Source organism: Chiloscyllium plagiosum, unplaced genomic scaffold (assembly GCF_037043375.1).
Source record: "Chiloscyllium plagiosum isolate Xiang-an unplaced genomic scaffold, Cpla_swu_hap1 HiC_scaffold_7, whole genome shotgun sequence".
NCBI lineage: Eukaryota > Metazoa > Chordata > Chondrichthyes > Orectolobiformes > Hemiscylliidae > Chiloscyllium > Chiloscyllium plagiosum.
Window position 1 is genome coordinate 64,450,191 of NW_028270145.1, and position 26,116 is coordinate 64,476,306.

Consider the following 26,116-nt stretch of genomic DNA (forward strand, 5'->3'; position numbering starts at 1 on the left):
CATCAAAACCCCAGCAACTGCTGTAAGCTAAAACTAAAAATCCAGGTTCTGTGGAAGCTTGACCCCACCCATTCAGGCTACTTTGTTGTTTCAACTTTGAAAAATAGCTCAAGGCCTCACAAGCTGTTTACTTTATTGGCTTTGAGCAGACTATTTGGTACCTCTGTCACAACCTTTCTTCATAAAAAATGTCAGGACAAAATACACTTCTTAAAGCTGAAGTATCAGAAGCAACAACTAAAACTTACCAATGTGGTTCCAGTTCACACACAGAATTAAAGGAAAACATTATCTTCTAAGAATTAAAAGAAAACAAAGATCATCAGGTAAGGCCTGATAGAAATATGAAAGACTTATCCAAGAGAGTTCCATGACAGTTTCACAAGTATGCACTTGGTTATTACAAAAACACTGTCACAATTCTGTGATCAAGATTGGTCTCACTTTGGAAAACTACATCATAAAACATAGAAAATATTCATTTGCAAAAATGTTTTGATAATATCTGCAGTGCCTCGGAATTACTTTTATTTTAGAACTTGTTGGACCACTTCCCTTATCCAAGGACAGTAACTGTCGCTTGATACTGAATTATTTGCCATAGCATAGGTATTTCCTGTTAGATGAATAGCTCTCTCACAATAGCAGCTGAAACAGTAGCATAGATTTGTTTTCAGCATTTCAGTCATCCCTAGTATCTGATTCACATATGTCATTCATAAGTGCAGTGTTCAAAAAACAAAATGGTCACTTAGTCGTAAATGACATGAAACTATCTCAACAACTTCTGTCAAACTAGAGAACAAACTGATCAGTACTACTTTATAGGCAAATATGCATCTGAGCCACATGGCTTTGGTCTTTGTTATTAGAACTGCACTTCTTTACAGCACAAAAGTTAATCACCTGCTCTGGAAGGTATTTCGCGATACCAGTTGGTCTGCTTGAAATTTCCATGGCATTACAAGGCCACATGAAGTTAAGATACACAGCCATTAACAATGGCACATGCAATTCAAAGAAATGTCCATACAGAACACAGTGCACTGGCTTCAAATTAAGGATCAATATTGTAGAGTGCAAAGTAATAGAGGTAAATTAACTGCCATTTAAAGGGGCCTGCAGTGGACAGCTTGAAAAACATAAGCCTCAAATTGTAAGGTTTCAAAGTTCCCACTGGATAAGTCCCTGGATCTTCCCTATGAGTGAAATAAAAGCAAAGCAAAGCAGTGCAGATATTAAATATTGGAAAAATGTATTGGAGAAATTCAGCACACAGCATCGAGAGAGAGAATTAGAGTTAATGTTTCATGTCCAATATGAACTTTACTGTTTTTATTCTCTATGTGAGACATCCACCTATGTGAGGTTTGGGGATAAGTTCATACGATATTTCGGGTACTCTGGCTGGGGGAGCAATTCTTATCTTCATTCTCAAATACATCATCTTAGATATCACTATTCAATGCATTCTTGTCAGAGATGTTCATGGAATGGGAGAGAGACAAACAAAATTTTCAGGAGCTCAATCTGAAGCAGCAGTTCAGGATACTACAGTGGTTCTACTTGGCCTGTGGTAGGACATTATATAATTGGGATCATCCAGTAAGAAGTTAATTGATTTTGAATAAACTGTATTGCTTTGCAATGATTGCAATTGTACCCTTTGAATTCCTCTCTCTCCCAAGGTGACAATGTGCTGTTTGATCTTGCAATTCAGTTATTTCAGCACGCTATCAGTTAACTTGAGGTTTCTTAGGGTGTTAAGTAGCGAAAATATTTGAGTTATTAAGTGGAGAAATCCAAGGTATTAACAATGGTAACAATTTGGTGTAATTGCCAAACACCAGGAAATGTGGATTTTTTTGATAGTTTATATCTTTTTTTCAATAATGTTGTGATGTTAATTTTGTTTGACATGATTCAGAGCATCTGACATTCAAGATAATGGCAGGACATCATAGAGAAATTGAGATGAGGGTAAATAAAACAGGTTGCAGCTAGTAGGGAGAAGTTTGAATTATGGATCGTACATATTAGTTGATTATCTAAAGTCAAATCAGAAAGGTGATAAGCAAACATAAAACAGAAAAAAAGAAGAGTATGATATGGATGGATGTGGCAGCATGGTGGCTCAGTGGTTAGCATTGCTACCCTCACAGCGCCAGGGCCTCCAGCTTCAATTCCACTCTTGAATAACTGAGTGTGTGAAGTTTGCACGTTCTTAGTGTTAGTATGGGTTTCCTCTGTGTGCCCCGGTTTCCTCTCATAGTTCAAAGATGTTCAGATTAGGTGGACTGGCCGTGCTAAATTGCCCATATGTCCAGGGATGTGATTATCCACAGGAAATGCAAGGATAGAATAGGGGCAGTGGGTTGGTGTGGACTTGGACTGAATGGCCTGCTTCCATACTGTGGAATTCTATGGATGATGTTGCTCTTGCTGACTATTTATTAACAAATTTTTGATTCTGTCCCATTAGTCTGAAAGCTAATAATGCCAAATAAACCTGTTGGACATTCACCTGGTGTTGTTTGATTTTAACTCTAACAGGACTAGATGTGGTAGACAAAGAGAGGATGTTACTAATGATGGTTGTGTTCAGAACCAGGGGTCACAGTCTGAGGATTCAGAGTAGACCATTTAAGACGGAGATGAGGAGACATTCCTTCACCCAAAGAGTGGTGAGCCTGTGGAATTCATTACCACAGGAATTAGTTGATGACAAAACATTTAAGACGTGGCTAGATATAGCACTTGGGGGCAAATGGGATCAAAGGTTATGGGGAGAAAGCAGGATTAGACTATTGAGTTGGGCGACCAGCCATGGCCGTGATAAATGGAGGAGCAGGCTCAAAGGGCCAAATGGCCTCCTTTTGCTCCATCTTCTATGTTTCTATGAAAACAGTTTAAGGCGAGCATTTCAGATTTAAAGTGGTAAATACAATTAAGGCCAGAAAGGCATTGGTGTCATTGTAGTCTAACGGTTTATTTTACGTAACACTGGTGTAATTGATTATAGGACTCAGAGGAATAAAACACCAGGGTATTGTCAGAGTCATTTCTTTTGTAACTTATAAATTAGAATCACTTTAATGTCTTAGCACAAGCTAAAATCTGATGGAAGACTCCAAACATGGAGTTATGTAAAGACGAAAACTGATTTGGGAGGCAACAAAACAGTCAAGAAAAAGAAGATTAGTCTGCAAGTTGACAAGCTTCACATGGTCAAGAAGGAGAGATCACATCCAGAGGGGAGACAGCCAAATAAGCAGATAGTTCAGGGAATTTGGAGGCAGTGTGTGAATAGAACTGGTAAATCTTCCTTCTTTCATTTTAGAAGTTTAAAATTTTGCAGTCTAGTGAAAAGGTTAACAAAATAGCTGTCTCAGCTGACTGAGGGACAGTTATCAGTCAATTACACGAAGCTTGAACAGGACCTTAGCAGGCGTGGATTATTATTGAAGCTGAAGCATAGTCATCTCAGCTCTATTTAAGAGAGGGTCTGTTGAAAGCACTAGTAAGCTTCACATGGTCAGGAAGAAGAAATCGCATGGAGAGTGAGATACAGCCTGAGTGAGTAAGTTCATTGGATGATTGCTATTAATTTGACTATTATAGGTTATTTTCAGATTGAAGATAAATTGGAGAAGTATTTACTGTTTACAAATGAAAAGACCGGGAAGAAATTTTTAAAAATTAAATTAAGAGGTAAGAAAATGAAATAGAGATGCGGGGTCAGCCAATGTATTGTACCTGCACAATGTAGGAGCTGGTGGACTCCACTGTGATTCATAATGACCACATCTGCAGCAAGTGTTGGTTGCTTGAGGAACTGTGGCTCCGAACTAATGAGCTAGAGTCTGAGCTTTAAACCCTGTGACTGCATTAGGGGGACGAGTTGCCTGGATGCTATGTTTCAGGATACAATCACACCTCTTAAATTAATGACTTTATCCTTCAGTGGCAAAGTGTCTGGTGACAACTGAGGTAGGTCGAGGGATTCAGTAGGTATGGTTGAAAGAGCCTTCGCCCTTGACCTTGTCAAACATTAGCATCATGGGACAGTGAGTCATTCAAGAGGGAAAACAGAAACATAGTTTTAATCAGGGATAATATAGTCAAGGGAACAGACACTGTTCTCTGTGACCAAGCGGGAGAGTCTCGAAGGCTATGTTGTCTGCCTGGTGTCCAGGTTTAGGATATCTCATCTGTGCTGTAGAGGAACTTGAAGTGGGAAGGAAAAGATCCAGTTGCCGTAGTCCACATGAGTACCAATGATATAGGTCAAGGGAATATGAGCAGCTAGTGGCTAAATGAAAAAGCCGAACTAAAATGGTAACAATTAGGACGGCACGGTGGCACAGTGGTTAGCACTGCTGCCTCACAGCGCCAGAGACCCGGGTTCAATTCCCGACTCAGGCGACTGACTGTATGGAGTTTGCACATTCTCCCCGTGTCTGTGTGGGTTTCCTCCGTGTGCTCCGGTTTCCTCCCACAGTCACAAAGATGTGCGGGTCAGGTGAATTGGCCATGCGAAATTGCCCGTAGTGTTAGGTTAAAAGGGGTAAATGTAGGGGTATGGGTGGGTTACGCTTCGGCGGGTCAGTGTGGAATTGTTGGGCCGAAGGGCCTGTTTCCACGCTGTAAGTAATCTAATCTAATCTAAAATGGTAACAATCTCTGGATTACTACCTAAGCCACAAATAAATTTGCACAAGGTAAACAAAATTAAAGTAGTAAATATGCAGTACAAAGATTTGTGTGGGAGAAATGGGTTTAAATTCATTGGACATTGGCACTAGTACTGGAAGAGGAACAAGCTGGGTCAATGGGACTGGATGCATCTGAATCAGTGATGAATCAAACAATCAGGCCTTTAAATTAAATAGCAGGTTTGGGGCAGGGTTCAGTAGCATGGAAAACTTAAGTGGCACAGCAAAGATTAAAGTTCCTAGAACTAGTAATTGGACAGAGTATGGAAAGGGTCAAGAATCTAACGTCAGGCACAGCAGATAAGGGTGCAACTATGATGGGGGCGGGAGGGGGGGAGGGGCAGTCAATGCAGGACTGAGTGTGCTATACTTAAATGCATGTTGTGTATGAAATCAGGTAAATGAGCTTGCACTGCAGATTGAAATTAGCAGGTATGATGCTGTGAGTATCATAGAGATGTGGCTGCAAGGGCATCAGTGCTGGGAACTAAATAGCATAAGGCCAGATAGAATGGTAAGGTTGCCTTGTTCGTAAGGAATGAAACAAAATCAATGGCAAGAAAGCATAACAAGTTGGAAGAGGAAAGGCTAAGGCAAAACTCTTGATGGGAGTTGTGAACAGGGTTCCTAGAAATAATTAGGATGACTAGCAGAAAATAAATCTAGATAGACAAGGTATGTAAGAAAGGCACTATTACAAAAATTCATGGGAACTTCACCATTAGGTGAAGTGGGAAAACCGGGTTGGTAGTGGGTCTCCATAAAAATAATTTGTGGAATGTCTTAGGTGGTTTCTATGGAGCAGATAGTAGTACAGGCTACTAGGAAACATACAATTCGGGATTTGGAGATGTGTAATGAGACAGACTTAATAAGATAGCTCAAGGTGAAGGAACTCCCAAGGCGATCCCAATAACGATCGCATTCACCCTGCAGTTTGAAAGGAGAAGTTGGAATCAGACAAAATAGTATTACAATTGAGTAATGGTAATGACAAAGACATAAGGGAGGAGCTAGCCTGATTGATTGGAAGGGGAGTCGAACAAGGAGGACAGTGGAGCAGCAATGGCAGGAATTTCTGGGGGCAATTTGAAGGCACAGCAGAAATTTGCCCAAAGGAAGAAGCAGCACACTAAGGGGAGGAGGCAACCATGACTAACAAGTCCAACACCGGCATCTCCGAATCATGACTAACAAGAGAAGTCAGGGACATCATAAAAGAATAAGCATACAATGTGGTGAAGGTTAGTGGGAAGCCGGAGGATTGTGAAGCCTTTAAAAACCAATAGACAAACATTTAATAACAAATAAGTAGGGAAGAAGACGAAATATGAAGGTTATCTAGCTAGTAATATGAAAGAAGACTGCAAGAATTTTTTTATGATACCTTAAAATGTAAGAGTGGACATTGGATGAATGAGGCAGGAGAAGTAGTAATAGGGAACAAAGACAGTGGAGGAACTGAATAGGTCCTGTCTATCAGTCTTCACCGTGGAAGACACCAGCATACCAGAACTTCAATAGTCAAGGAATAGAGGTAATTGTAATGGTCATTGCTGAGAAAGCTGAATAAATCACCTGGACCAGATGGACTAAACCCCAGAGTTCTGAAGGAAACAACTGACGATATTGTTGAGGCATTGGTGATTTCAGGAATTTAAGTCTTAAAACTGAAAAATGGCTAATTTAACATTCCTGTATAAAAAAGGAAGGAGGCAGAAGACTAGAAAAAGGTTGGTTACTCTGCCCTGTGTTTTGTAAGATTTTGAGTCCATTGTTAAGGAGATTGCAGAGTTCTTGGAAGTACATAGGGAAAATAGGGCTGAGTCAGCATGGCTCCATTAAGAGGAGATAATGTCTGACAGCTGTTTGGAATGAGCAGGTGAGACAAAGGAAAGCCAGTATATGTGATATATTTGGATTTCCAGAAGGTGCTCCACAGGAGATTATAAGGTAACAATCTTAGTATTAGGGGCAAGGTACTGGCATGGATAGAGGATTGAGTGATTGGCAGAAGGTACGAAGTGGGGATAAAAGGGTCTTTTCCAGGATGGTAGTCAGTGACTCGTGGAGTTCTGCAGAGGGACCATCGTCGATCTGGACGAAGGAACTAAGGGCATTGTTTCTAAATTTGCAGATGAGACAAAGATAGCTGGAGGGACAAGTAACGGTGAAGTGGGAGACTGCCATTTCTTTGCCTATTCTCCCCACCTGACCACATTCTTCTGCAATGTGGAAAAATGAGGTCATGCACTTTGGTAGGTAGAAGAGGTGCAGACTATTTCCTAAAAGGGGGAAAGGCTTTGGAAATCTGAGTCCTAGTTTAGGATTCACAAGGTTAACACACAGGTTCAATTAGCAGTTAGGAAGGCAAATGTAATGTTTGCGTTCATTTCAAGAAGGCTTGAATTCAAGAGCAAGAATGTACTGTTGAGGCTGAAAAGGCTCTCATCAGACCACATTTGGAAGATTGTGAGCAATTTTGGGCTCTAAATCTAAGGAAGGTCGGTTGTTATGAGCAATTCTGCTCTTGTATCTTGTGGTCTTATGGTAATTCACTTTAGGAAAGGTTCAAAAAGTTTGAATTAAAGAGGGAGCACAATGTGAAGATGAAATTGTTTATTATATCAAGCAAATTATGAGAAGGCTAACAAAGTAGTATCATTCCTTGTCTTACTGGGAATGGGACCAAAGGAGCAATAAGTAATTCTTGTGGATAAGGTATGCTGAAAAGGGATCATAATGAGAAATGGAGAATTATTAGAAACTTAATCAGATTTTTATGTGGATCTCTAAAAAAAACCTTAGCTCGAAGAAGAACTGACAACATTTTCAAGAGAAATTACAATATATTTAATCAGATCAGGCCCTTTTATGCAAACTAGAAAAAAACAATATATTAAGTGAAATTAATATTTACGCCACGATTGCTACACTCTAACTGCCTCCCCTTTACAATCTATGACATTACCGTTGTTGAATTCCACATTAACATCCTGGGGCTACCACTGGCCAGGAATGAAACTGAACCATCCACAGAAATGTTGCTGCCAGAGCAAGTCCAAAGTATGATCGACATGCACTGGCAACAATGTTTACCACCTATAAGGTGCCATGTAGGCACTGACCATGACACCTTTGACAGCACTTTTCATGTCCACAACCCCATCACCTAGGATAACCAAAGCAGTAATTGTATAGAACACTACTACTTGAAACCTTCCCTCCAAACACAGCATCCTGGCTTTAAACAATGTTCCTTCATTATTGTTGGGGCAAAACCTTGGAATTCCCTCCAAAGCAGTATTGTATCTACATCACGTGGACTACCCAGCAGTTCAAGACTCTACGTCACCAATACTGAGAAAGTTTATAGCCTTAAATGTTGTCCTTAAACAGTTTCTAAAATGTAATTTTGAATTATAGAACACATTTGCTGCGTACTAGGAAATGGTATGGCAGGGAGGATGAGATAATTAAGAACATTTGCATTAACATCAGTGAATCTGGATAAACAAGACACCGAGAGATAACATTCATGGCTGTTCCTCTGTAAAATTAATAAACAATGTTTAACTCTGACCTCTGAACGAAACTTGGTATCAAATTAGCTTCTTCCCAAATTATTGTCATTCACTATTATCTGTCTACTTCAGACCATGCAGTGCTTTCGTTAACTTTTATGTTTGTGACAGTAATGCTTTTGTAAACCTGTGTATAAAAATTGTCTGTTTTGGATAGTATGATGGAGTAGCCTGCCAGGGCTCTTCAAGAGTTGATGTTGCACTCTCCTGGATTATTAGATTCCCATTAGCCTGGCTTATAGGTATCAGTGTTGTGTTGTAGCAATGTTGCTATTATTAAATGAAGGGAATGATTAAAATTAAACTGAACTGCCTGTAAGAGTTTTTTTTAAATTCCAGACCACCAAAGAGTACAATATCTGGGACGAACCACGAGAGAGGCTTACAGGTCTGAGTCCACAAGGGATTCCCTGAGCCGTCTCAAATCTGTACTTTAGCAATGTCGCAAGAGCATTCAGGGTTGAGATTCCACCTCAGCAATATTTCCAAAATATGGGGACAACCTTGGAAACTGAAAATTATGAAAACCTGATGACCAAAAATATTAGAAAATAAAAAACATATTTGATCAAAATCACTGCAAAAGATTATGCATGTCACACTAATTTAAGGTATTCTTCCATCTATCTTTAATCTTCCCAATCTCATCAAATGGCATTTATAAGCAAAGAGTGAAGGAATATTACAACACAACGTCCCTAGCCTGGTCAACGAATCGATTAGATGATGTCCAATCTGATCTTGAACGAATTCTGTTTTAAAAAAGTACTGTACACTTTAACTGGGAATTTATTCCTGATTAATATACATTAGAATTAATCTATGGATAAAGTTAGATTTAAAACAAAATGTTTAATTTTTCCACATCTGCATCTTGTGATTTGCTCAAAATAAAATTTCAAACCACTTTTTCTGCTTTGCAAGAATAACAAATTCTCTAAATAATGAGCCAAGAAGCCAGGAGAAAAGTAGGTATCTTAGATGAGGAATTTTGAGCGGGGTAAAAGTCTTCGTCGGACCCTGTTCAGAGAAACAGTGACAAAATAGGCATGTTTGTTTCTTCAAAAATAGTAAATAGTGCATGGGACATATAATAAGTCAATAAACCCATTCTGAGTTTTGAGTAATCAAATTAATTAAATTTCTCAAACCAAGTTTTCAAAATGAAATGCACAAAATATGTTTTAGAATCGATAAATATGTTACAGATTATTTTTCTCTCAGTGAACTAGCTGATTTAAGATAAAAACAAAGAACTGCAGATGCTGTAAATCGGAAACAAAACTAGAAAAAGCTGGAAAAGCTCAGTAGATCTGGCAGCATCTGTAGAGAAATCAGTTAACATTCAAGGCTTAGTAACCCCTCAGAACCTTACAGATGCTGCCAGATCTGTTGAGCTTTTCCAGCTATTTCAGATATAAGATACATAAACAGAAATAAAGAATACACACCTGCAGTGCTGATAATGCAAAAGGATTGAGTCCCAGTGGATTCTGCAGGGATCCTGAACCCAAATGTGGAGATGAGGACGAAGATTGGGAATTAAATTGAGATTGTGCCATTTGCTGCGAGGAGGTTGGAGGCACATATGTACAGGTGATGGAAGATTCATCACAAGGCATTCTTGGTAAGAGGCTGAACCATTGTCCACCCTTCTCTGTAAGTACTTTCAGCAACTGGTCATTTTGAAGTATAGGAGAATTGTACAGTTTCCCTGTGGCAGCTATCAGTGGGTTAAAGAAGTTTGCACAGGAGTCTATTTTTTCCGAGTTGCCAGATGGAGTTGTTAGCTGGGAACTTGTGATGGAGTTCTGAGAGTTACAATGACTAGGTGATGATGGAATGGCAATTACTTGGTTCACATTTTGCTTCTGAGTCACAAAGTCTGATTCAGGAGGCATCTTAGCTACCTCTAACAGCTTACTCAGTTTAGAAAAAGAACCTGGCTTTTGCAAGAACAGGTTAGTGCTATTTTTCCCTTTTGAATCACTTTTGCACAAATCATCACAGTTAGTCGCTGAACAAGAATTGCTCAATTTGTCTTCAGGTGGCTCAGAAGGCTCCTCCTTGATCTGCAAATTGTTAGCGTTTTTTAATTTTTCTCTCTCTTTCGCCATCTCCTCAGAACCTGAAATAGTAAATCAGTTTTACTCAATTCAACATAATGGCATGTTAACATTAAGTATTGATGTAGTAAAAGGGTTAAGTGGCATAATAAGCAACATTAAGCTTTAAAGTCCAAATTACATTTTAAACATGGTCACAAAGACTTGCATGAAATAATGTGGAAAAAAAAGATGTAAAACTATATCTGTAAACTGTTCATATGATCAATCTAACATTACACACTTAAATCATTCCTAACTGAAATGATTCATAAGGCATTGCAAAAGTGAACAATTCACTAATTCCCATGAAGAGTCATCTATCATCAAGCCATGTATTCTGTGGCTCCAATATGGCCACAAACAGGAGCTGATCAATACGGCAGTCAAGGGGACCTCAACAGGATTAAGCAATATGAGTCAAGCCAATAATCACTTGAGACCTGAATTACCAAAGACAAAGTTCAAAGAAGAAACTCCCTTTTAACAAAATTCTCTCAATATAAGAATGGTCTTCCTTCCAGTTATGCACTATTTTAGTTCCTTGATTAAGGAATGCAGGCTGTAATCAATAAGTATTGTAATTCTTCCTTGCTCCACTATCTCCCAGACCAAAAACACTGAACACTAGCCTAATTTAGAGGAATGCTAGATAATATTGAAGTTTAGATTAACTCGGAGTATTACTTATGATAAGCCTCAACATCTGTAAACAAACTAGTTCATAGTTTAAATAGAAATACAGTACTTTCAGGAACATTTTGCAATTAATAAGTTATTTCCTGTTGCAGGGAATGGTCTCTTTCAAATTGCATTACAGCTCCTCCTTGCTGAAACAAATAATTTGAGTTCTTAGCTTTTTGGAATGAAAAATGCTCACTCAATAACCAACAAAACTGGTCAGTCCTGTGTATAGCACAGAATCTAGATTTACATAGCTAATGAAGTCATTGTCAAGTAGTTTAAATACTTCCAATGTCAATTTAAAACCCCCACCCTCCCCTCACTTTTTTCAAAAGTGTAAAGTAGAATGTGCATAAAGTTAGCTATTTAAAAATGAATTCATTTGGTGCTTCACAAATATATAGCACATTACAGCAAATCAAATCTTTAAATTGCAGTCATTGTTATAACACTTTCTATTTCAGTGAAATATGACAAGCTGAATGAGGTCCTTAGCCTAGATTTTCTGCGCAAGTTTCTGACTCAAAGGTGAGAGTTCAGACAACTTAGCTATGGCTGATATGTTTTTAGCAGATGCTCAGGTGATCCAGTGACAGCATTATAAAACCCAAGAGCTTTTGCTACTAATATTTGACATTTGTCAGAATAAAAGTGAACTCCACAAATTAATTTCAGTGGCAATGTTCACAAGATTGTTGTGTTCTCTTACAGCAAAAAGCATCACATTTCACAGCGGTGATGGGGTAATATATTGCTTATTTCTCTTATTCTCAGGGGAATGTTGGTTTAAAAAAAAACACTTAATTTTGAAAAGACTACCCTTATAATGGTAATATGCTGCAGGCAACCTCAACAAACTCAGGATTAGGAAATGCTGCCCTTAAGCTGATGGCCGATTTGGAGATGGTTGGGTAAGAGTTTGGCATGGTGGCTTCAGAGATCAGGCAGGAAAACACTCTGGTTGGTCACATGCCCCAAAGATGTCACTTCTTCCCCGCTGCCTTTCAGCAACAGCCTTCCCACTCTTGCCTGCTTCAAGTGACCACTATATTATGGCAGCGCAAGAGCAGTGAGGTCCTCAAGCAGTGTGTTAATTTGTCACTTAAGGGCCTCAATAGTCCTATGATTGGAAGGGTCCAGTGGAAGAAGGCAGAGAAAATCAATAGCTGAATTGGTTAATGTGTATTGTTCAGTGCAAGGGCATGGATAATGCATTATAAGTTTAATGACATCATACAAGTTGCTGACGTCAGTCAATGCACTTTCAAATGTCACATCTGATCAATTGCACTACTATCTCAGCCACATTGTTCCAGTCACCACACCAGTTGCCAACAATAGCTGTCAATCAGGATACAAACTTGATATCTATATTTTCACCTCAGCTTCACACATTTAGTACTGAATTATTTCTCCAGACTCTGATCTCATTTCTGGACATTGTGTTAACTATTCAATCATAACAGCCATCCAAATGTATTGGACTAAACTCAATGACAGTTCCCTCTCCCTTGCAAAGTCAAAGCAATGTGCAATTGGAGGTAGCAGAAATTAACTACAGTGGGACAGACACACTAACATCTTCTAACTCCCATAGTGGAGAATATTTCAGCCAGTATGAGGGCCATTACTGAAAGTGAAAGTATCCTCATATCTAATCTTCTCTAATCATATAGAAAACTCTGAGCATGACCTTTCCAGTTTAGAACTGGTGGTTAACTTCTTCAGTTCACTTGTGCATTCAACCATAATAGTGTTAGATGCTTCAGGTTCCACCTCATGAGTGCTGCAGTGAAATACCAGTGAACTGCACCCAACTGAAGATTGCCATCATCAAGTTTGCAAACCAGTGTTCAAAAGGGTTTGTAGTGTATCACAGCAGTTCAGTAATTTTTCCTCTAACAAACAATAAGGAGAGCTCAGGTTTGGCCAAAAGGAATGGCAATAGTTCCATGGAACACTGACCTGATGTCCTCTCTCAGGATGACAGCCATCATGAGCCAACTGCTGCCCTTCCATCAGTGCTCTTGCTGTTATCCTTCAGTCAGTCAGCCCAGAGTGGATACAACGATGCCAAGGTAGTGGAATCTAAGGCCAAGCACCCGAGCTATTCAAGGTCACCCTCCAAGTTCACCTACTGTCTCCTTCGCTGAAAATGTGTACCTTGGCTACAGCCCTGGTGCAACCATTGTCGTAACAATTCACAGAAACACTAGGATCGATTATAATCGCAGGGAAGAAAGACAATAAGGAAGCAGAAGGGTGATTCGTTGAATAGGCAGACAATATGGCATGGTTTAAATGATACATTCTGTTTGCAACATTTGTTTTGTGTAGATTGTTATTTTTGTATTGTAGCCAAATGGATGACAGGATAGTCAACAATAAAGGAAGGAAGACTGTTGGTGAATGTGGAATTGGGATCGAGATTATTGGTATCATACCTGAATGAGTTTGCTAATTTCTTCCAGGGCCACAAATGACAATCAGCTTGGTAAACCATCGTTGCACTGCACTCCCTCCTTAGCCAGAACATCCTTCCTTAGATCAGTAGACCAAAACTGCATACAATATTCCAAGTGTGGTCTCACCAAGAATCTGTACAACTACTGTAAAACACCCCTGCTGCACTACCCTATAAAATCCAACATAACATTTGCCTTGCTCACCACCTGTTGCACCAGCTTTCAGCAACTAGGTGTACAAGAACACGAGAACCTGCTGCATCTCCCCCATCACCATTTAGATAATAATCTGCCTCCTTTTTTGGCTACCAAATTGGATAACCTCTCATTTATCCACGTTGTACTTAAACTGCTGTGCATTAGCCCACTCACTCAATTTGTCTGATCATACTTAAGCATCTCTGCATCCTCCTCACAGCTCACCCTCTCACCCAGTTTAGTGTCATCTGCAAACCTGAGGACATTAATATATATTGTAAATACTAGGCTTTAAGCACTGATCCCTGCAAGGCCCCGCTAGTCATTGGCAGAACTCGGAAAAAAGACAAATTATTGCTACTTAGTTTCCAGTGTGCCAACCAGTTCTCTATCCACGTCAGTACACTTCTCACAATCTCATGTCCTTTAATTTTACTAGCTAATTTCTTTTGTGGGACCGTAAACCATATCCATTGGCCCCTTAACAACACCACATCAAAAAATTCTATTACTTTTGTCAAATGTGATTTTCTCTTTCAAAATCCATGCTGATGCTGTCCAATCCTGTCACTGTTTTCCCAAGTGCTCGGCTCTTAAATCTGCTTTAAAACGAAAATGTAATATATGGCAATTGTAATAGAAAATTTGCATCACTTTACCTTCTGCACTTTCCATGCCTTCAACAAACACACCCCCACACTGGGGAAGGACCCAGTAACGCCGTTTATAGCGATCTTGGCCAAATGTCATGGCACGCAATGAATGAGAGGCTTCAAACAGCTTCTTACGGTACTGGCTTTGTTGCTGTTCAAATAAAACATTTGTATGCCATAATATCATTGATATAAAAATATTTATGCACTATTGAACAAAGCTTACAAAACTTGCACTCCACAGCTTAATTTCATATGACCATATTTCATAGTAAGCACTTACAGGACAAGAATGTTTTGACCAGTACAAAGGGTGTACTACTAGAGGTTCACATACAATTATTTAAATTTATACATCTGACACAAAAACACCCGGGGCAATGGGATAATCAGAAAAATGGATATGGATTCAAAGGAGATGTTATTTGGAGAGACAGGTACATCTTAAAAATAGGTGAGGGGGGGGGGGGGAGAAAGAGAAAGAGAGAGCATGAGTGAGATTTGGAGATAGAGAAGCATTTTAGAAAGGAACAACAATGAGGCTAATATGACTGAATTTACAGCCAACAATAATAGAGCTAAGAGAAGGAGAGATGCACAGGAGGGTTGGCATTGGGGACAAGGGTGTGGGAGAAATAGGAGGTCAAAAGGACTGCTGTATGATGGACATCTCAAGAGTAAAGCTCATATCAGCCCTCAGTTTATTTTGTGTCCAAGGCAGCAGTTCAGGAAACATGGAGAGAAAACACTTCACATCAACTCTGAAGAGCTGTCTAGTCTCAAATTGTTAGCTTGCTTTCTCTCCATGGATGCCCTTCAAGAGAGAAAATAAACATCAGCTCAGCAGAAAATCTAACCAAAAAAGAATCGTCCATCTGTTCTTGTCCATCCTGGCATATTTGATCAACTGCTTCAACTTTCAAATATTGTTACAACAGGAGAGTCAAACAATTCAATGCCTTCAATTATTTAAATAGGATTCAAAGTTTAGAGTTGTATTTGTGCAGGTTTGTCAAATGACAACTCAATGACTTTCCAAAATTGTGACATAAACTGACAATGTTCTCTAAAAAGTACTATTATTAATCACATGCACTACTTGCATAGTTATACATTCTACTTAGCTATGCTTCACTACCCATTTGGCTTAATTGGAAGATTATCTGAACAAACTGTGACATGAGTCGTGAAGGGAATTAATATTTGTGTGATGGATGGGTGCTGATTAGTACGCTGTTTGGTCACTGGATATCATCCTGAATCAGCATGGTCACTCACTTGCTGCACCTTGAGAGTTATGGTACATCTTTGAATGAAGTGTTTGCTGACACCAATGGCACAATTGTGAATTCTGACTGAACCTCCATGGTTTGTAAACAGTGTGCATGTGCAATACAAAATTGAGTTTAAATAAAAATCTCCTTGCAACAGTTTTTTATTCTCTTCAATGATATACCTTGTCCTTTAACTTTTTAATACACTTTGTTTAAATTTAATTTGGCAATTTTGCTGCTACTGCACATGCTCCAGGGGCATCAGTAGATGTGGCCATCTCTGAATTTTGGCACAGCACCCATGAAACAACTTGAGTTCACTCAACATGCTGTACCTGGAGAAGCAAAATGCACTTTCTACTTCTCTCCAGGCAGCAACGTTATTCCTCTGTCTTTGCCTATAATGAATGTCACCCTCCTTGCACAGTGATCTATACTGCAGCTCATCCTTGCTCCATATTGCAAAGAGCCTGCAGCCAATGACAACTTTATGATCTTCTCTGAGGCTGTAGTTTGACTACAAGACACTAACTTTATGACTTGGAGACATCGTTCTTATTGTCCTTGCCTCGCATGAGGTAAGAGAAGTGCACCCTGAGCACAGTTTCCTTTCTTCTCTCTTTGAGAAGCTTGACTAATATGTATCTCATCATGTTGCAGGGCAAAAGATATCGACACTACAGCAGCCAAGAGTGGGAGAAAGTGATCTGAAAAGGAACTTTGGAGTGACAACCAGGTCTTCAATACACAAGGCCACACTTTGCAGACTTCCAGCAAATTTACAGAGCAGTACAAGCAACAAAACCCAGCAGAAATCAGCCATAATTCTGAAAGTGTTTTATGAACCCCTTGAAATATGGCAGGAGTTAAGGGAAAAGAACATCCTGCTGAATGTTCAAAAGAGAGGGGTGTCAGTTGAAGTGTAAACATCAAATTGACTCCATAAAATGATGCCTGCTATCACAACCTGGCCATTCTGAAGAATTATAGTATAGATTGTTAGCACCTACACGAAAAAGCTAACCAAAGTGGCATGGAGGTAGGTGGTACTATTCTGGACTAGTAACCCAGAGAAGTTAGATGTGGGGCATGGGATTGAATCCCACCATTCAATTAATAAATCTGGAATTAAAAACCTAGTCTAATGGTGATCTGGAAACCATTGCGGATTGTTGTAAACCTGCATCTAGCTCACTATTGTCCTTTAGGGAATGGAAATCTGGCTTCTTCCCTGATCTGTGAATTACTGCATATGATTCCAGATCCAGAGTAATTTGGTTAGCTCTTACAATATTCTCTGAAATGGTCTAGCAAGCCAATCAACAAACCTAACTGCTTCAAAGTCTCATTAAAATAATTAAGCCATATAGGCACGGAAACTTCCTGCTGATTACCAACTATTTTCCACAAAAAAATGTCAAATCAGTACTCTTCCATGGACATGGAATGGATTCCACAGGCTTGGAATCAGTACTGACCAAGTTGGCTGAGTTCTAAAGGTCATCGGTACTTGCCTGGTCCTTTGGGAGCTGTTGAGAGAACCAACAAGGGGGAAAAACCAACCTGATTTCATCCTCATCAATCTGCATCCAGTAAATGCATCTGCCCATGTCAGTATCAACAGAAGTGACAATTGGCAATGTCTAGCCTTCATATCGAGGATAGCTTTCATTGCATTGTGTAGCATTACTATCATACTGAATGGAACTGTTTTTGAACAGATCAAGACTGGACATCAATGAGGTGCTGTGACAATCAACAGTTTAACTGTATTCAACTACAACCTTTAAACATGTGGCCTAGCATATTAGATCATTGGGATCTTTTCTGGGTTGAAACTTTATTGCTGGAACAGCACAGCAGGTCAGGCAGCATCCAGGGAACAGGAGATTCGACGTTTCGGGCACAGGCCCTTCTTCAGGAATCTTTTCTGGGGCAGAGGCAATCTGTTCAAGAGAGATGGGTTGCACCTGAACTGGACTGGAACCAATGTCCTGGTGGCTAGGTTTGCTAGTGCCGCAAGGGCAAGTTTAAAATAGATTGGCGGGGGAGGGGGGCTCAACAGCAGGGAGGCAAGTGCGAAGCTTCAAGGAGACACAGTAATCAGAAATAGTAAGTTGAAATGACAGGTCAGGGTGGAACACAGGGAGCAAGGAATGCCTGTTGGATTAAATTGCAGCTATTTCAATACAAGAGGGCTGATGGGTAATGCTGATGAACTCAGGGCGTGGATAGGTACGTGGGACTGAGATATTATAGCCATTAAGAAACATGGCTAAGGGAGGGACTGGCAACTTAATGTGCTAGGGTACAGGTGCTTTAGGTGAGACAGAGGAGGTGGGAGAGAGAGTTGCATTTTTGATTAAAGCAAGTAACACAGTAGTAATAAGAGATTAAATAAGTGAAAGATCATCCAGTGAAGCTTTGTGGGTGAAGCTAAATAAGGAGATGGTGACATTACTGGGGTTGTACTATAGGTCCCCAAATAGTCAATGGGGAGACTTTCAGAAGCAATAGGGTTGTCATAAAAGAGGATCTAGATTTTCCTAACATAGAACAGGAGTGCCAGAGCATTAAGGGTGAGATGGGGTGGAAGTTAAGTGCATTCAGGAACGTGTCCTCAAGCAGTGTATAGAGGGTCCTATTCAGGAAGGGGCTGAACTCGACCTATTCTTGGGAAATAGGGCAGGACAGGTGACAGAGGTGACATGGGGGAGCACTTTGGGACCAGTGACCATAACTCTATTAAATTTAAAATTGTTATGGACAGACACAAAACTGGTCCACAGGTTCAAGTTCTAAATTAGGGAAAAGTGAATTTTGATGGAATTAGATGGGAGCTTGCAGGGGCTGTTTGGAGACATTTGTTTCCAGATAAAGGGACATCTGGCAAGTGGGAGACCTTTAAAAGTGAGATAGCTAGAGTTCAAGGTCTATATGTTCCTGTGAGAGTGAAGGGCAAGGTTGGCAGGAATACGGAACCCTGGATGACAAGACATATTGAAGCTTTGACCAGAAAAAAGGTGTGGCATAGGTACAGGCAGCTGTGATCAAGGGAATCCCTGGAGGTATATAGGGGGCACAGGAGTTTACTGACGACAGAAATCAGGGGGGTGAAAAGCAGTCACGATATAGCCTTGGCTATTAGGGTGAATCCAAAGAACTACTTTAAGTAAATTAAAGAGAAAAGAATAATGAGAGAGAATAGGGACCCTCAAGGACCAAAGTGTAGAACTGCAGGAGACAGGCAAGGTTTTCAATGAACGTTTTTCTTCTGTGTTTACTATGGATGACAACATGAAGACTTGGAAATTTGGGGAAATTAGTGGTGATATCTTGGGGACAGTTCACATCACAACCAGCTGTGGTATTGGATGTATTAAAATGTATGAAGGTGGATAAATCGTCTGGTCCTGACCTGAGAAATCCCAAGAATACTGCAAGAGGCTAGACAAGAAATTGTGGGAGCCCTTGCTGAAACTTTTGCATCATCACTAGCCACGGGTGAGGCCCTGGAAGACTGGAGGATAGCGAATGTTGTGCCATTATTCACAAAGGCCTGCAAAGAAAAACCTGGGAACTATAGACCAATAAGCATAACATCTGTGGTGGGTAAATTACTTGAGAAGATACTGAGGAACATGATATACATGCACTTGGAAAGTAGAATTTGATTAGGAGTAGTCAGCATGGCTTTGTATATGGGAGATCATGCCTCACAAATTTGTTAGAGTTCTTTGAAGTGAGCAGGAAGGTTGATGAGGGAAGGGCAGTAAATGTAGTCTATATGGATTTCAGCAAGGTCTTTATAACATTCCACATGGTAGGCTGCTCTGGAAGGTTAATTACATGGAACCCAGGGACACTTGGAAAATTGGACACAAAATTGGCTTGATAGTAGGAAGCAGAGGGTAACAGTGAAAATATGCTTATCGGACTGGAGGCCTTAGACTAATGGGTCAGTGCTGTGCCCATCACTGTTTGTAAATATATCAGTGATTTGGATGGGAATGTATAAGGCATGATTAGTACATTTGTTGAAGACACTAAAATAATCGGTATCGTAGACAGTGAGGAAGGTTATCAGAAATTGCAGCAAGACCTTGATCAGCTGGGGACGTTGGCCGAGAAATGGCAAATGGAGTTTAATATTGATAAGTGTAAGGTCTTGCATTTTGGAAAGTCAAATCAAGGTAGGAGTTTCATGGTGAATGGTAGTGCCTTAACAAGTGTAGGGGAGCAGAGGGATCTTGGAGATCAGGTTCACAGTTCTTTGAAAGTGGAGTCACAGGTACACAGGGCAGTGAAGGAGGTTTTTGGCACTCATGAGTGAGGGCATTGAGTACACATGTTGGGAAGTTATGTTGCAATTGTACAGGACGTTGGTGAGGCCACACTTTGAATATTGGGTTCAGTTCTGGTCGCCTTGTTATAGGAAGGATGTTATTAAACTGGAAAGAGTGCAAAAGAAATTTACAAGGATATTGCCTGGACTCAACAGTCTGAGTTATAGGGAGAGGTTGGACAAGATAGCATTTTTTTTTATTTGGAGTGTAGAAGACTGAGGGGGACCTTACGGAGTTGCATAGGATCATGAGAAGCATGGATAGGGTGAAAGCACTGAGTCTTTTTCCCAGGTGTGGGGAATCAAGGACTAGAGGGCATCAGTTTAAGGTTAGAGGGGAAAGACTAAAAAGGAACCTGAGGGGCAATTTTTTTTTAATACACAGTGGGTGGTACACATACGGAATGATCTGCCAGTGCAAGCAGTTGAGGTGGGTACATTTAAAAGGCATTTGGACAAATACATGGAAAGGAAATGATGAGAAGGAAATGGGCCAAGTGCAGGGAAAAGGGGATGGCGTGGACATGGACATTTTAGTCAGCATGGACCAATTTGGGCCAAAGGGCCTGTGTGCGTGTTGTAGGATTCTATGCCTCTATCCCTCATTCTATCTTTATCACCAGGGGATGAACCCTGATTAAATGCACAATGCAGAAGGCATCCAACATCAGGTATACCTAAATATGAGGTGACGACCTGGTGAAGCTCTAACACAGAACTAATTGTATGCCAAACAGCATTTAATTGACACAGCTAAACCATCCCACAAATTGACAGATCATATCTAACAATGCAGTTTTGTCACAGCTAGTCATGAATGGTGGTAGAAAATTAAACAACTCACTGGAGAAGACATTACTACAAGGGTTCCTCCACAGAGTGCATTCAGCCTAGCCATCTTCAGCTGCTTCATCAATCACCTCCAGACCACCCAAGGCCAGAGGGGAGGATGGTCACTGTGCAATGTTCAGCACCATTTGCAACTCATCTAATGAAACAGGAGCAGTACAAATGCTGCATGATCTGGACAGCATTCAAGCTTGGACTGATAAGAAGCAAGCATCATTTACGTCACACAAGAGCCAGGTAATGACGATCTCCAACAAGACAGAATATAACCATTGACCTGGGACATTCAATGGCATTGGCACTGCTGAATCCTCCACTATCAACATTGGAAAGTGGACTGGACAAGTCATATAAATACTATGACTACAAGAGCAGATCAGAAGCTTGGAGTTTTGTAGCAAGTAACTCATCTCTTGAGTCCTCAAAGCCTATCCATAAGGCACAAGAGGGAATACTTGCTTGGATAAGTACAACTTCAGCAATATTCAAGAAGCTCAACACCATCTATGAATAAGCCCACATGATTGGCATCCCATCTAACACCTTGAATGTTCACTTCTCGCAACAATACATAGTGGTAGCAGGTGTGTACCATCTACAAAATGCATTATCATGGCTACTTCAACAGCATATTCCAAACATGTGACCTTTCCCAACTAGAAGAACAACAGCAGTTGGCATATGGGAATGCCATCACATTCTGAGCCAAGCCCCACACCTGATTTAACAGAATCGTTACGGGCAGGAAGCAGCCGTTCGGTACATCATGCTTACACCAGTTCTACTACCTCATGCCAATCTCCTGCCTTTTCCCATATTCTTGTCACCATTTCTTTCCAAATTGTGACTGTACTATGACTTGAGGTGTATTTTGCCCTTTTCTTTAAAGAAAGGCAAGACAGAGGTGATGAACTGTTTATTTGAATCCAATAAGCTTGTGAAGCCTTGGGTCCTTTTCAAAAGTTGGAACAATAGAAGCAACCTGAATGGATGCGGTCAAGCTCCCACAGAACCAGGATTTTAAGATTTGGCTTTTCAGGAATAGCTGTTGGGGTCTTGAAGCTGTAGTACATCTCCTCCTGCTAACCTCTCTCACACACAGTGTTTCCTCTATGTTTTTCCTTCTGGACAAGAGAACTGCATGTGAGCCAATCTACTGATTTTTGCTTTGCCAAGGGTGTGTTTATGGGATGTTACTGCACTGGAACAGTTACTGCTTAGTAGCTCAACAATCTATTATTTTGTCAAATTTTCCAATAGAGTTAATTATTCCAATTCTTCTTTCTTTTGTTGTTTCTTAACTATAGTATATGAAAAAGGTCTGTTCTGCTTTAAGACTGCTGTTTTGACCAATCAATTTGTATTCAGAATGCAAATGGAAGGCACTTGCCTTTAAAAATAAAGAGAAGTTAGGATCCAGGCGATCATTTTAAATATTTTGAGGAGGTTTGGCCTGGTCTATTACAAAATAATCATTCAATGTCCTCATAATTGACTCAATTGAACCTACGACCTGATGAAGGACTTTTGCCCGAAACATCGATTTTCCTGCTCCTGGAATGCTGCTGTGCTTTTCCAGCTCCACTGTAAGCTTGAATCTAACCTCCAGCATCTGCAGTCCTCACTTTCGCCTCGTTGATTTTAACCTCACTGCAATCCTCTTCCAAGGATGCCTACCTTGAAAAAGTTCTCCTCTTTCCTCTGCAAGGACCTCAGTGAGTCTCTCCCCCCCCCCCCCTCTCTCTCTCTCTCTCTCTCTCTCTCTCTCTCTCTCTCTCTCTCTCACTGCAACCCCCAGATCATCTCCTCTGCTCTGAAACCCCAGCCACGTCCTCAAACAGACTCACTACCACAGCCACATCTCCTTTTTCAGTGCCTCCTACAGAACCAACTGATCCCACACGGACTCCAAACCACATCCTCAGTTGAACCCACCTCCATCACATTCCTAGGTAGTGCTTAATTCCTAATCACTGTATCAAAGTTTCTTACCACATCACCCTTGTCTCATTTGCACATCACTTTAAAATCTATTCCATCTTTTTTTTCCCCTGTCTCCTCTACAAAGCCCACTCATGATTATGAAAGCCTCTATCAAATCTCCTTCCAGCCTCCTCCTTTCCAAGAACTGTCTCAATTTCTTCAATCTATCCTCACAACTGAAGTGTCTCAATCCTATAAATTTTTCATTCTTGTAGATCAAATCTGCGTTCTCTCCAATGCATTCATATCTTTGCTACATTGTGACATACAGAACTGTACACAATATTACACCGGAAGTCTAACAAATGTCTTGCTCAAGTTCAACATCACCTCCCTGCTTTTTTTTTACTGTGTTCTCAGCTTTATTAATAGAGCACAATCTATTATTAATCGTCTTCACCTGTCCTGCCACATTCAATGATCTATGCACATATACACCCCAAATCCCTTTGCTCTTTCATCCTCCTCAGAACTGTACCTACTCCCGGTAGATTCTCAATTATGCTTTCTGATTTGCACCTGCCATATGCACACCTTTTTCTTTCCAACATCAATTTCTACCTCATTTGTCATCTAGAGAACTCCACATTTGTTTGTCCTACCTTTTTGATTAGAGGGAATTGTATCTCGACTGTACCTGAACCATCTGCTCATTGAAGGTGGCCATTGTTCAGTTACTATTTTTCCTTGCAAACTCTTATCCCATTCAATCCTGCTTGGCTCTGTTCTTGTCCCATTAAAGTCAGCTCTCCATCAATTGATTTTACTTCCACTGGATTATTGTGTGTTATTCTCCAACCTTTTGATACAATGAACACCGTTTCCTAAATGTTGCCTGCTGACACTTGATCTACTTGGGCAGCCTTATTTTTAAGGCCCAGGTCCAACAATGCTTCATTTTTTATTGGACTGGATACATACTACAATAGCTAACTCAGTACTGGTTGGTGCCATACCTGGCACATAGGAAGATGGTCACGGTTGTTGGAGGTTAGTCATCTCAGCTCCAGGACATCTCTTCAGGAGTTCCTCAGGGTAGTGTCCTAGGCCCAACCATCTTCAGCTGCTTCAATGATTTCTCCATCATCAGGCCAGAAGTGTGTGTAATCATTGGTAAATAACCAATGTTCAGCATCATTTAAATCTTCTCCAATTCTGAAGCAGTCCATTGTTCAACAAGATCTTGACAATCTCCAGACTTGGACTAACAAGTGGCAAGTGACATTTGCATCACATAAATGCCAGGCAATGGCCATTTCTAAATGAGACAGTCTAATCACTGTCCCTGACATTTAATGGTATCACCATCACTGAATCCCCAACTATCAACATCTTTGGGGTTATCATTGATCATAAACTCAACTAGAATAGTTAGATAAACACAGTGGTTACAAAAACAGATCAGAAGCTAGGAATACTATGGCAAGTAACTTACCTTCTGACTACCCAAGGTCTGTCCACCATCAACAAGGCACAGTAAGGAGTGTGATGGAATACTCCCCACTTGCCTGGATAGGCACAGTCTGAACAACACTCAAGAAGCTTGACAAGACAAGACAAAGCAGCCTGCACCACATCTATCCACCACTGATGCTCAGTAGCAGCAGCATATACTAAGTAGCAGCAGCCTAAAGCAATGCCAACAGCAACAGAAATTCAGATCATGCACAACTGAATTTTGTAGCAGAAGAGCTCTTTCTATTCAGTCCACAAAACAATATGAAAGATCTTTAATTCACTTTGATTGAGCTCACAATTGTTATATAACATGCAGTAATTTTATATAAACCAAGTGCTGGACTTGTGTTCCTAACCTGTACCACCTCTTGCCTAACCATCAAAATATGCTTTATTAAATGTAAAAACATGCAGCATAAATAACTTAGTCCTGACATTGAAAGAATAAAGGCAATGAATCAGAATTTTTTTTCTTTGAAAGAGAAGGAAAACAGTAATCTAAAAAGTTATGCTGACAACAGTTTGGAAGCAAAACATCTACCTTGCTCAACTTCTCAATCTGCTTCTCCAATTCTTCTACACTTGTTGACTGTTCTCCATCATCCTAAAAAGTAAATTCAACAGTTGTCATTATCAATATTTGTTATACATATTTGATCTTGCAAATTCAGATTCGATGTAGCTCACGCAAGAGCAACAAGAGAAGTGATGACCTTGAGGTATTATTGCTAAACTATTAATCCAGAGAACCAAGTAATGTCTGAGACCTGGGCTTGAATGTCACCAAGGCAGATGGAGAAATTGGAATTCAATAAAATTAATCCAGATTTGAGAGTCTAATGATGACCCTGAAACCATTGTCGATTGTTGGAAAAACCCATCTGGTACACTAACGTCCTTACCTTATATGGCCTGCATGTGACTCTGGACCATGAGCAATGTGGTTGACTCTTAACTGCCCTCCAGCAAATAAGGATGGGCCATAAATGCTAGCCTAGCCAGTGATGCCCACATCACCCAAGAACGAATAAAAGAAAAGTATGATCAAACTCAGCTTTGAAAATTCTGCACAGAGATGATTTCCGTTATTAAAAAGTGCATTTATAGGCTAGTTAGATCAATGCATAGGATTAAATAGCATTTTTAACCTTGATCTCTTGTTCACACTTCAGTTTTTGAAAGAAATTTAGTAAAGACCATAAGAAATAGGAGTGGAAGTAAGGCCATTCGGCCCATTGAGTCCACTCTGCCATTCAATCATGGCTGATGGGCATTTCAACGCCACTTACCCGCACTCTCCCCGTATCCCTTAATTCCTTGCGAGATTAAGAATTTATCAATCTCTGCCTTGAAGACATTTAATGTCCCGGCCTCCATTGCGCTTCTTGGCGGTGAATTCCACAGCCCGCTGAATGTCCCCTCATTTCTGCTCTAAATTGACCCCATCTAATTCTAAGGCTGTACCATGGGTCCTAGTATCCCCACCTGACAGCAACAATTTCCCAGCGTTGACCCTTTCTAAGCCATGCATGGTCTTGTAAGTTTCTATTAGATCTCCCCTCAACCTTCTGAACTCTAACGAATATAATCCCAGGACCCTCATCCGTTCATCGTAAGTTAGGCCTACCATTTCAGGGATCATCCGTGTGAATCTCCGCTGGACACGCTCAAGTGCCAGTATGTCTTTCCTGAGGTGTGGGGCCCAAAACTGGACACAGTATTCGAAATGGGGCCTAACCAGAGCTTTATAAAGTCTTAGTAACACCTCACTGCTTTTACATTCCAAACCTCTTGAAATAAATG

At 40.4% G+C, this 26,116-nt stretch overlaps 1 protein-coding gene across 13 annotated transcripts in view; it reads right to left on the reverse strand.

Moving 5' to 3' along the window:
* baz2ba (bromodomain adjacent to zinc finger domain, 2Ba) overlaps positions 1-26,116 on the reverse strand; it is a 356,889-nt gene that overhangs the window by 39,027 nt on the left and 291,746 nt on the right. For all 13 annotated transcript variants that reach the window (XM_087989090.1, XM_087989091.1, XM_043693832.2 and 10 more), the window contains 3 exons: positions 24,855-24,917; positions 14,411-14,555; positions 9,751-10,427 (listed from right to left, as the gene is read on the reverse strand). In XM_087989090.1, coding sequence (XP_087845216.1) covers positions 9,751-10,427; positions 14,411-14,555; positions 24,855-24,917 — 885 coding nt within the window. The remainder of the gene's footprint in view (positions 1-9,750; positions 10,428-14,410; positions 14,556-24,854; positions 24,918-26,116) is intronic.